The sequence below is a fragment of the Mus musculus genome, chromosome 4, assembly GCF_000001635.26.
Source record: "Mus musculus strain C57BL/6J chromosome 4, GRCm38.p6 C57BL/6J".
Classification (NCBI taxonomy): Eukaryota; Metazoa; Chordata; class Mammalia; order Rodentia; family Muridae; genus Mus; species Mus musculus.
Window position 1 is genome coordinate 58,055,639 of NC_000070.6, and position 12,635 is coordinate 58,068,273.

A 12,635-nucleotide genomic window follows, 5' to 3' on the forward strand; every position below is an offset into this window, starting at 1 on the left:
AAAGGATCAGGAAGAGGAAGACATGAGCCTGGGGGCAGTTAGAGCAAAGTCCATTTTATGTGCTTTTAAGGGGCATCTGAACTTTAAGGATATGATACTAGGTTGTATTACAACTATAGAATAAAAACATGACATAGAATTCTTGAGAAATCTTACTACTGGGAATGTGCTGGAGAAGCAGGATCTGGAACCTTAAAAAACTTGGCTTGAAGGAGCTTGAGAGATGACTCAGCCCTTAAGAGCACTGGCTGTTCTTCCAGAGATCCTGAGTTCATTTCCCAGCAGCTACAGGGTGGCTCACAACCATTTATAATGAGATCTTAGGTCCTTTTCTGTCATGCAGGCATACATGCAAATAGAGCACTCATAGACATAAATATATGAATCCTAAAAAGAAAAAAAAAGCTGGGGTTGAAGCCTCATTTTATAATTTTATGGAGACAGAGAAGGTGGTTAGGTTGATAATCTCCTATTATAGCTTCATGTGAGGCCTGAAAGCTCTGCGTCTGGGGTCAAGACTCAGGTTGAGTGCATCAGGGTTTCTGGTTTATGTTTTGCAAAGCGGAGCACCGAGCTTTCCCAACTGTACAGAGCATGAATGCCAGCTTAGGAATCTGGTGGACACATGTGCTGGTTCAGTAGGATTGGGATGGATTCAGACAAGACGTGTAAAAAACATTCTCCCCTCCGACTTCCTTCAAGCTCTTGGTTCTCTGTTCTTGCTATTTCCTCCGCTGTACGAGTTTGAGCAAGATTGACGGTGCCTCTGAGCCTGCTCTGTGTTTGTGCTTTTGAGAAATGCTGGTCAAGGGCACGCTACTGCATGCGCTTCCTTGGAATCCGACAACACATATGAAGAAGTCCAAAGACTTCAAAATTGATGTAAGGATTTACAGAACATGTTCTCACTGTCTATACATCCACCTCCAGAGACATTTGTGGCTTTAAGTATACCTAAAAAGTGTACAATAACATATTAAACTATTACTACTTTTACTCTGAGTGGTGATCTGATTTGTGTTGCCTGATATCTTGAAATTAGTTTGTATGACTAATAACTTAAAAATGGCCACTCATTAACACCATAAAGGTTTCCAGGGCCAGAGAGGTGGGATTCCTCTTTGTTCCTTGCCCCTGTTCCCTGCACAGACAAACATTTTCTGAACATGAGAAGTTTAGATAGCACGCCACTGGGTTGAGATATGCAAGCTCGACATGTGATATAAACTTGTGTAAAATGCCCTTATCTAATGATGTCATGCATAATGAACATATGAAATGAAAAAATTAAGAGCAATAAGTCAATAAAGAATATTAAATGACATGTGATTTGATTCAGATACTAAATAAAATATACTTGAAATCAAAAGAAGCATGACTGGGGATCATTAAAAAAAAAAAAAAGGAAATGTTATCATGGACTGTCCAAAGTCCTAAACAAATGCATTTCTATGACTTGAGGTGTTATTGAATATTTAAAACTATTTTCAATATAATGTATACTCAAGTTTTTAAAAACTAAAATAGACATTTTTCTTCATTGGATCACAAACATACTATTCCTTTACAGACTTAAGGCTCTTACAGACACCGAGTTACTCTACTTGTCTACCTCTGAGCACACGGCTGAAACAGAGGGAGGGAGGGTGGACATGGAAGGATCCATGCGTTGTCAAAGAAACTTGGCAAGAATTGAGTTCCTGCAATGTTTTGCTCCACTGTGGGTATCTTTTTGACTGATGCTCCAACACCACTTACAAATGATGTCACTAAGGGCCAGTTATTTCACTAAAAGCAACTGTTCTAAACTCTCTAATTTATACTTACTTTGAAGAAAAAAACCACAAAAGAGCAAATAATCACAAGTTTCTAAAGAATCTATGTCCTATTCCATTTAATTTCTGATCTCCACCACAGGTTATGACCCTTAGTTGCTTGGGGCTTTTGAACAAAAGCCATTAAGTGGTCTCTTGTGGTTTATGCGTCTACTTTATTTATTAAGGTACAAAATGGATATATGAAGAAAATGGAGAAACATTGCTATCATGTGTCTTTTGTACCATCCATTTCTGGAGTCCTTGGGTGCTTCTCCTTCTTCTACTTCTTCTTCTTCTTTTTTTTTTTTTTTTTCGAGACAGGGTTTCTCTGTATAGTCCTGGCTGTCCTGGAACTCACTCTGTAGACCAGGCTGGCCTTGAACTCCACCTGTCAGAAATCCACCTGTCTCTGCCTCTGCTGGGATTAAAGGTGTGCACCACCACTCCCCGGCCCTTGGGTGCTTCTTAACTCACCTCTGCACACTGCCACCTCTCCACTCCACTGTCTGTTCTCCTGGCAGATTCGTTCCCTGTTCCCCTGTGAATGAGCAGAGAGGAGTCATGACCGGGGTCCTAATTTAATAATAGAGAGACAAGAAGGGACTGAGAATGTCTTAGCCACTGATTTGGGGGGCTTAGTGCTAAAATGCTAAATGAGTATAGTGTAAAGTTTAGAATTTAAAAAGTAATTTCATCAAAATTCTTCCCTGGCAGAGTGATGTGATGCTGGCAGACATGGCTTTCTCTTCTGTTTTAAATAATAGCTAGTTATAATCCATAGCAAAGACTTGTGAAGAACGGGTCAGTAACATCAGAGATAAACTTGGTTAGTATATTTAAAAATATTTTGAGTACATTTATCTTTCAATACTTCAGACATAAAACAAAGCATGTGCAATGCTGTATTGATTTGAGGACTGAAATTTTCAACCATGAAGCTTATCTATTACATTGAGATTTATTAAGAGCCTCTGTATTTAACATTTGAAATTATCTGGTAAAGTCTAAAATGTACTTCTCTACCTTCTGAAATATAACTTTCTTGAACAATAATTTATAATTATCTGAATATATTTTTCAATACCCAATAGCTCTTCATGGCTATATAGACTCCTTGCCACCAGTGATATCTAAGGCATTATTCTTGGATTCCTGAGCTTAATTTTTGTAGATCTCTTCTTTATATTTTTCTGTTATCTCTTATTGGAACCATTTGTGTTTCCAACTTGTATTATGCGCCTAATCGACTATGAAACAATAACTAATTAAAGGTTTATAACATTACATATTAAAAAGACCAAATTTTAAGTCCCACCCATCCCTGCCTCTCATGTGTGGTATATATGATGCACAAATGTCCATCGGAGAGGCCAGAAATGTGTCCTGCTCTCCCTCTCTCTCCCTTCCCCTCTCCCCCTTCCCTCCCCCTCCATTCATCTATCTATTTACCTACCTACCTAAGGACTTTAGTCCTAAGAGACAGAGTCTCTCACTGAACCTGGAGTTTGTCTGGCATCCAGCAATCCCCAGGGATCTTCTTGTGTGCACTCCCCACATCACTGGGGTTACAGCCATGCGTGCAGAGCCCTGGCTTTTTCATGAGAGAGTCTTAGTTTTTCAGACTCAGGTCCTCACACTTGTGCAGTGGGTGCTCTTTCCAGAACCATCTCTCCAGCCTCCTTAGTACGCCTTCAGAAGTTTCACCGTAAGTGTGAACTCCAGCACATGGGGTTTGTGGCTTATTTGCTTTTGAATATTATTTAGGCTCGTGTGTGTGTCAGTATATGCCACACGTGTATGGAAGCTTACTGTGGCCGGAAGAGAGCAATAGAGTCCCTGGAGCTGCAGGTGGCTGGGAGCCAGCTGACTTGGGTGCTCTGAATTGAACTTGGGTCCTCTAGAAGAACAGCTGAGTCTTCTCTCCATCCCCCTGTCATGAGTATGCATGTCTGTCTGCCTGCCTGTCTGCCTGTCTGTCTGTCTGTCTGTACTTTAGCTGTGTTCTGATTCAGCAACAACTAAGAAGCTGCTAACCCCGCTTTCACCTCTGTCGACTGATACCCTTATAGTCCTCCTTGGAGGCGGTTCTTCTTGATAAGTCTTCACTTGTAAAGATCTTATTGACTCTAATGGGACAGTTCTGTCCCGATTTCCCAAAACAAAACAGCAACAACAAAAAACAGGCCCCATAAATTTCAGTGTTTTTTTAAATATGTTTTTAATCTCCTCTTATTGAAATAGTAACTAGTAATACTCGTTCCTTGTAGAAAACTTGAAAAAAATTATGAAAGAGAAATAAGGCTTCCACAATTCTCCATCCAAAGGCAAATTTTAAGCCTTGTGCCTCTTCTTTAGACAGAAAAAGGCTTTTCTAACTTATGTGTTACGTTTTAATAGTTTAAAAGATCAGACAACTGTCGGCCTCCTCAGCTCACCGTTGAGGCGCTCACTGGAGTCAGGTGGCTTGGTTCTCCCAGTGTTCTCTTCCTCTAATGCTTGCAATTGTGAGTATTCTGTCTGACTATGTCAATGTTTGTTCCAATACAAATTCAAATAAACCAGCAGCCATTAACTTTTTAAAAGCATACCATATCCCCTCACTTTCTCTCTAGCAATGGGCAATTTTTTATCCTGCATTTCTTTCTCTGCCCATGGCTTGCCTTGCTTTTTATTAAGTCTGAGTTTTAGATCTATCAGCACACTTCCCCTGTCTTATCTAAGTTTTCAACCAACTTTCACAGATCCTTAGAGCCTTAGATTGTTAGAGCCTTAACAGCCATTTTTTTTAATTGACTGTCCCTGATTTTTCTTTTATGCATATAAGTAGACTGTAGCTGTCTTTAGACACACCAGAAGAGGGCATCAGATCCTATGGTTTTGAGCTACCATGTGGTTGCTGGAAATTGAACTGAGGACCTCTGGAAGAGCAGTCAGTGCTCTTAACTGTGGACCTATCTCTCCAGCCCCGTTGGGGGGGGGGGCTTTTTTTTTTTAAATAATCAATTCAATCTTTAATAGCTCATAAAAAGGTATTTGCCTCACACATGGACGAGGGCATATTTACATAGTAGAAGAATGTAACATAATTTATATTGGATATCTTGATTGCTTTGCTTGGTTTTGGTAGCAATTCAAATCCGGGGAGTGGATGATGGTAATTATCCTGCACAGACTTGGGGTAATGCAGAGAGGATGGTGCTTGCCACAGTTATTGCCTGCAGCAACCACAGCCCTGTAATTACTGTACTATCTGTGTCCACAGACTGGAGGTGAGCAGGTCGGTCCCCCAGTGTCCTTCTGGTCCATCAAGGGAAGAGACGGCCTATCACAGAAGTCTACTGGGTCTAAGAGCTGATCTCCAGCTACCTTCCCACCCATCAACCTTTGGTGCTGAATGCTTGTTAAAATGCAAACCTTTGACCTAATTTGTTTTCTAGTGTTGTGATAAACACTAAGACCAAAAGCAAGTTGTGGGTGAAAGGCATTATTTCAGGGTACAGAAAACAGTTAGCTCATCATCATGAGAAGTCAGGGCAGGAATTCAGGGCAGAGACCTGAAAGCAGGAAGAATGGAAGAATGCCACTTACAGGCTTGCTCCCATGGCTTGTTTAGCCTTCTTTCTTAGACAACTCTGGACTACTATGGTGGGCTGGGACTCTTCCCATCAATCATTGGTGATGAACATGCCAGGCATGTCTATAGGCTAAGCCAACGGAGGCATTTTCTCAACTGAATCGCCTCTTTCCAGATGACCCTACCATATGTCAAACTGACAAAACAAAACAACAAAACAAAACACTAACCAGCATGGCCCTGCAGAACACCATAACTGCAGTAAATAAATAATATGTCATATATTTTTTTAAAAAACACCTATGCCTGCCTAATTTTCTAGGATCCTTCTCTATTTCCTCTGCTCTTTCCTGTCAACTTATTTGTTTGAGATTCTAGAAAACTTGTCATTTCTTCTGTTGATGTTCCCACACACACTTTTGCTAGTTGTTTATATGATGTCGCTGGCTGATACTGTTTATCAGTTGTCTTCTCCTTCTCCTCCTCCTCCTCCTCCTCCTCCTCCTCCTCCTCCTCCTCCTCCTCCTCCTCCTCCTTCTCCTCCATCTCTGGAAGGGAGCAAGCCATTTTCATACATGAGCTGTTTCCATCCAAAACCATGAAATGTCTGCTATCTCTATTTTCAGGTGTGACCTCAACAGGCCCAACTGATCAAAGCTAAATACAGCAGGTCACATGGATCTCAAGTTCTGCTCTTCATTCATCCACTGGAGTATTTTTTGAAGGTGAGTGTCCCTTCGTTAGCATTTGGTTCCCTGCACATGCAGTCTGCTTTAAGGAGCCAATCCTGCCTCTTCAGTTACATGATCTCAACGTAAGTTTGCACAGGAGCATCTGCTAATAGTTCCGGGTCTTTGCTCTTTAGGACCATTGTGAGTCTTCTCTCTGTCCATGCTATTGGATACCTGTCACTCTGGTGGGTGCATTACACGTATTGCTGCTCAAATGACTTTTGAAACTTCCTCCAGTTGGCTTCATGTTTTCTTTAAACATTACTTATTTTTATTTTATGTGTGTGGGTGTTTTGCCTGCATATATGTCTGAACACTGCACATGTGCACTGCCCACAGAAACCAGACAAGGGCATTAGAATCCCTGAAACTGGAGTTGTGAGCTACAGAGGGTTGTGAGCTACTACCAGGTGCTAGGAATCAAATTCAGGTCCCTTGAAAGAACAGAGGGTGCTTTTAACTGCCGAGCCATGTCTCCAGCCTCTTTCGGGTCCCCACTTTCTTGTGTGATGAGGGTTTCCAGGCAGTCTTTTCTATCTCTCTCTTTAGACTGATACTCATTATTTCTCCAAGTAGCTGGGCATAGATCTTTTGAAAAGACTCTCAGGTGATGATTTTAATGTGTTGAAATGAGAATAGCTATTAATAAACTTCATAGTTAACACTAGGTTGCTACCCCACCATTTTAAGTTAAATTACCAACTTCTTCAAATTTCATGAGTTTTTGGTATATTTTGTTTCCATAAGTGTATATGTTTTCTTAAGAAATTTCAAGATCAGTAAGTTCATGTAAGGAATTCCCCAGTTTCAAAGCCAGGAAAATCCTCCAGACACAACCAATTTCCTTTTCATATTTATTTTCTTAAACTTTGAGGAAATAAAATAAGAGCCATAGAAACCTGGTTCTCATGGCCCTCTCCCTCTCTTAAGGCAATTCTTTGATTTCACAGTCACAAAGGGGGGTGGGCAATACCACAAACATTTAACAGCTGACCTGCTCTTACATGCCACTATAAGTAAACACAAGAGATTCCTGAAAAGCCAGATGACAATCTCCTGTGAGTCAAGGCAGCTCTCTTAGACAGAGTTAAGATGGTTGGATAAGGCTCTCAGAGGAAGTAACTACAGCGCTCCCATTAAAGTTCATAGGTAGACATGGGTGCTGCTGGTGGGGATATAATACTGCAATTAGGAGTCATCTTAAAGATAAAATTGAGGTTTTCTTAGTATAGTTCTGAGATATATCAAAGGGTGTGGTGGTTTGACTAGGAATGGCTCCCATAGTCTCATGTGTTTGAATGCTTGGCCCATAGGGAGTAGCACTGTTAGGAGGTGTGGTCTTGTCAGAGTGGGTGTGGCCTTGTTGGAGTGGGTGTGGCCTTATTGGAGGAAGTGGGTGGAAGGGGGTTAAGCTTTGAGGTTAAGAAGCCCAAGTTAGGGCAGTGTGTCTGAGCCTTCACTTCTGCTGCTTGTGGATCAAGATGTAGAACTCTCAGCTCCCTGTCTGCCTGTGTGCTACCATGCTTCCCTCCACGATGATAATGGACTAGACCTCTGAAACTGTAAACTAGCCCCAGTTATACATTTTCCTTTATAAGAGTTGCTGTGGTTATGGCATCTCTTCACAGCAATGAAACCTAAACTAAGGCCAAGGGAACCTGGCATCTCAAGTGAGAGCTTGTCAGGGCCTGTGTACTCACTGCTGGTGAAGCGCTTGGCTTCACTCTAGTACTTCCTTGTTGAAGTTTTCCTGTAGTGATGCATAGTGGGAGTTGTTTGGAGCTGCCTGACATGGGTGATGGGAATCTAACTCAGGTTCTCTGCAAGAGCAGCAAGTGTTCCAAACTGCTGAGCCATCTCTCCAGCCCTAATTTGTTTTCCGATAAATATACTAGATGAACACCCTACCCCAGAGCTATATTCCTTGACCTTTTTTTTTATGCCTGTTTTGTGACAGGGCCTTGACAGTTGCCCAGGCAGGCCTTGAACTTGTCACCCTCCTGTCTCTGCCTTCTGAGTAGCTGAGATCACAGGTAATGTGTCACCACACCTGGCTGATAATATTTGTGTGCTTAAAAATTCTAAGTCATCTTTTAACTATTTTTTTTTCAGAAAGTGTTAAGAAAACAAAGTAATGAAATATAATAGTATGTTTTTAGGAGCAGTGTTAGTAAAGTTAACTTATTCTAATTTTTTTTTCAAGACAGGGTTTGTATAGCCTTGGCTGTCCTGGAACTCACTTTGTAGACCAGGCTGGCCTTGAACTCAGAAATCCGCCTGCCTTTGCCTCCCAAATTCTGGGATTAAAGGCATGGGCCACCACTGCACGGTCAATTTATTCTAATAGTAGAAAGAATCCCAAGCATATCAGAACAGCACATTCATTTTTGTTAAACAGTTTGCTAGTGTACCTCTAATTTGTAGCCAGGGTCACACTGGTAAACAATGGTGCTTCCAAAGCTGTGCTTATTGCCAACCACGGAGCCATGCGCTGGGCTTTCAGGATGCCCACAAACAACTGGGATACAGGATTCATCAGAAAATGGTGGCTCCCATGTACCGTCGGGCTAAAGAACAGACCACAAAGTCATAGTTAGGATTTAATACATGAGCGTTCTGTTTATATGGCAGACTCATCCCCAAAGTGAGAGTCGAAAGGACCCAGGGTTTCCCCAATCGAGTTGCTTTTTAATCTATCTGTAGGTCTTAAAAACACATGAATCATCAAAAAGCTTTTCTCAGTCAGCACTGAACACTTGTTGATGTCTCAGAAACACAAGCTAAGCACTTTCTCTTATACAGAGCCATGCCATTAGGAAGTCTTTAGTGCAGCATGCTAACTAGAGGATGGACTGAGAGAGCTTTGGTGCAGATACTCCACCTTTTATCCCAGTGAACCCTGATGTTCCATGCTATCCCATATTTTAATTTCAAATTTCAGAGAAAGAGCAGCATTAGGCAGTAGATCTCAACATGAATTTTCTAAAATTTTTGGTGTTATCCACTGTTCCTGCTTATAATCTTTTCTCCAAGGCAGGCCACAGAAGCTTGGATATTTCCCTGTCTGTCTCAGAGTGGTCTATTGAACACATTCTCTGGCACACCTTATTTGGCAGCAGTAAATTGTTAGGTTCCTGGTTTCAGAAGGGGTGCTGACACGAACTAGCAGGAAGTAGAGTTACATAGGAAGGCAAAGGGCACATCTAAACTCTTCAGGAACCAGGAAGAAGCTGCCACCTGCCAGACTTCTCCAATGCATCTCTTCATCTCTGATGTGGAAGCTAGGAGAAGAGGTTCCTCTAGGAAGGCCTGTTATCCGAGTGGTAATTCATGTCTTTAACAAGGTATCAAGTTAGCAACTGTTAACTACATACAGAAATCTATTCATGCCAAGCTAACCACAGATTTGATAGCCAACAGTGCCTGTGTGTATAGACCAGCTGGTGACTGTTGAAAGATCAAAGCTTGCAGAAGTAGTAGGCACTTCCTCCCATTGCTGATGCTGATGTTCACAACAGCTATAGGAGATCTGTGTTATTTTGCACACTTGTTTTCCAATAAGGAAACCTGAAGTACAGACCCCCCTTTCCCCCATCTTTTAGCCCAGGCTATTCTCACATTCCTCAGGTGACACCTGCTTCTCCCATTTGTATTACAGGTGCGCATCACCATCTGCACATTATTAGGTGGGATGGACATCAAACCCAGGGCCTCAGGCATACTGGGCAAGCATTGTATCAACAGAGTCCCATCCCTTCTCCAGCCCTGTTCCCCCCACAGTCTTGCTACATGGCCCAGACAAATCTGGTGATCTTCTTGCCTCTGCCTCCTGAGTGCTATATTTATAGACTGGACCACAACACCTGGTTTAAATGATTTTCTAATGTAAACAAATAATAAACAGTGAAGGCAGAATTTGCCTGCTGTTGTCTCTCTGCTTGTGCAGCTTTGGGCCTTCTGCCTAAGGCCATCACAGCCCACAGCAGGCTCCTCCACACAGACACTCATTCGGGCATGGGTTGCTTTGCCACGGATATCTCATTATAGTATTTTTAAAAAGATTTATTTATTTTATGTATATAAGTTCACTTTATCTGTCTTCAGACACACCAGAAGAGGGCACTGAATTCCATTACAGATAGTGGAGAGCCACTATGTAGTTGCTGGAAATTGAACTCAGGACCTCTGGAAGAGCAGTCAGTGCCCTAAACCTCTGAGCCATCTCTCCAGCCCTGTGTTTTTGCTTTTAACATTTCCCTTAAGGTTAACTCCTTCTTAATCTAACACTGGGAATATTAGGAAAAAATACCCAAGTTCTATTTCTTTTTTTCTCCCTGTTAAACAATTTTATTTTATACATGTGAGTATTTTGCCTGCACGTTTCTCTGTGCATGTGAGCATCCGGTCCCCTGACCTGTAGTTGCAGTTGTAAGCTACCATGTGGGTGCTGGGAACCAAGCCTAGGTCCTCTGGAGGGCCAGCACATGCTCTGAACCACCAGTCCATCCCAGCCCCACCCTTCTATTTCTAGGAAACATCTCTAATCTTTGGATGTAAATGAAAACTGGAGGAATTTGTTCTTTCCAAGAGAGCAAGATGTGAGTTTTGGTCATAGTAACAGATGCCAGAGTTAGGCTTACACGTCTCAGGTCGGACACAGTATCTCACCTGGCATGTTGACCAGTTCACTCCTTCGTGGGTAAACCCTTCTGCACATGACACAGAAACTTGTCTGTTCACCTGGAAGTCATCTCCGTGAAAACGTATGCGTGTCATGTTGGATGGCACAGGGCATTTTTTAGGACTGCAGGTGATTCTTTCAGGGACCCAATGGCCATCTTGCTGGCAGGTGAATGTATCTGTATCCGAATCCATCACATACCCTTCCAGACACCTGCAATGCAAACAAGAAAATGAACACCTACAAATAAGTACCACACTGTAACTGGCCTATGCTCAGATGAACAGAACTGCCACAAGGCTCAGGAGACATTTTATGAGAAACCTGAGAGCCGGCTCAAAGGTCAGATGAATAACATCACTGCACAAAACATTAATAAAGCAACAGCCAGATAAATTCTTAGCTAAGGTTGTTTTAGATGAAATTACTTCCCTTTATCATTTGTCCATTCTGAAATAGTCACTAGTTCAAGAAATTATAGAGAAGTTCAAAATGGACTCAGATACTGATAGGAATATGACATAGTGTTTATGGCTTGTCTACTGTGCAACAAGTACTGTCTGAGGTGCTTGCACAAGGTACTCCTTTTAAACTTGGTCATTAAGCACTGTCATAGCTACAGTAGAGTTAAAGCTTAGGTCAAATTGGCTCTTAAGTCTCCATGTGATTTACAAATTTAAATACTTATGCAGCAACTGGTTCCATACAATAACTATTTTCTGGTGACTCCCCTGTGTGCTTTACAAACATCAACTCATCAAATTCTCATGCCTACCTCATGAGCAGGTGCCATTAGGGCCCTTGTTGCCATTTGGCATTGATGAGGTTGGCACCCTTCTTGAAGCCACATGACTCTGCGTGGGTAGTGTGAGATGTGGAGAAACTGTGTTCTCTAGAGGGAGTCTCTGGTACCCATGTTTCTACCACTCCCATAGGCTGGCTTTCATATCAGACCATTTAGTTAATTCATAGTGATCATTGGAGGACACCTTTTAAATTTCACATATTAACCAGGCTAGGTGGGAGACAGGAGTCTCGTACAATCAGAACAACCTGATCAGCGGAAACCAAGCAAAGATTGGTCATCATCACATGCCAAAGATGAAGCCCCAGGTGAGTCCTGACGAGGAGGTGACATTGTGGCTCTCAGAATGCCTGACACATCAACATCCACACGGAAGTGTTAAAATTTACTCCAAAGGCACAGACTGGCTATTCACCCTTTTGTTTTGGTTTGTGCTTGTGTCTCTGGTACTGTTCAGCCACCTAACATTCCATATTTCCATAAACTTTGCTTTTTACTACAGTCAGGGCAACATGAAGGTGGGGCTAAAACGTTCAGAATGGATCACCCCAGGTGAGGTGCTAAGTTATCAATCAGATAAGAGCTGATAATGCCCGTAGTTCTCCCGGGAACGTAAACGAGATCTTGAGACAACTGAGATGCCTTTAACATGGTGTCTATTTATTCCAATAAAAATTTTAATTCCTAAGTTCATTCCAAATTTTTCATGTCTTTCATTTTAATATTTAATGTAATAATTCCCTTCAGACAGGGGAGTTTCCATTATGTGAGCACCATATTCTTAGCTTAAGTATCACAGGCTGGATAGCATCCTTATTTATATTGCTCAGTGATTCACACATAATTGAGGCTGGTTAGAGGACCTTGCGGCTTTGTGAGCACCATGAGGATTGATTAGAACCACAGCCTGGAAAGGGTATACATTTATTTTCATAGTAAATGGATTTGTACATAGTCCTGAGTAAATAAAGTGTTAAAAGCTTTGAGGTCTGGAGAGCAGCCCAGGGATGACGGTTATCTTCCTAAT

At 41.8% G+C, this 12,635-nt stretch overlaps 1 protein-coding gene and 1 long non-coding RNA gene across 2 annotated transcripts in view; one reads left to right on the forward strand and one right to left on the reverse strand.

Moving 5' to 3' along the window:
* The window catches only part of Gm35402, a 31,060-nt gene extending 21,033 nt beyond the window's left edge, over window positions 1–10,027 (forward strand). The window contains exons 2-3 of the long non-coding RNA XR_390600.3: window positions 6,018–6,116; window positions 9,781–10,027. This is a non-coding gene — a long non-coding RNA (predicted gene, 35402). The remainder of the gene's footprint in view (window positions 1–6,017; window positions 6,117–9,780) is intronic.
* Svep1 (sushi, von Willebrand factor type A, EGF and pentraxin domain containing 1) overlaps window positions 1–12,635 on the reverse strand; it is a 163,801-nt gene that overhangs the window by 12,843 nt on the left and 138,323 nt on the right. Inside the window, exons 39-41 of the mRNA NM_022814.2 lie at window positions 10,791–11,016; window positions 8,534–8,689; window positions 2,292–2,355 (exon numbers count right to left, since the gene is read on the reverse strand). Coding sequence (NP_073725.2) covers window positions 2,292–2,355; window positions 8,534–8,689; window positions 10,791–11,016 — 446 coding nt within the window. The remainder of the gene's footprint in view (window positions 1–2,291; window positions 2,356–8,533; window positions 8,690–10,790; window positions 11,017–12,635) is intronic.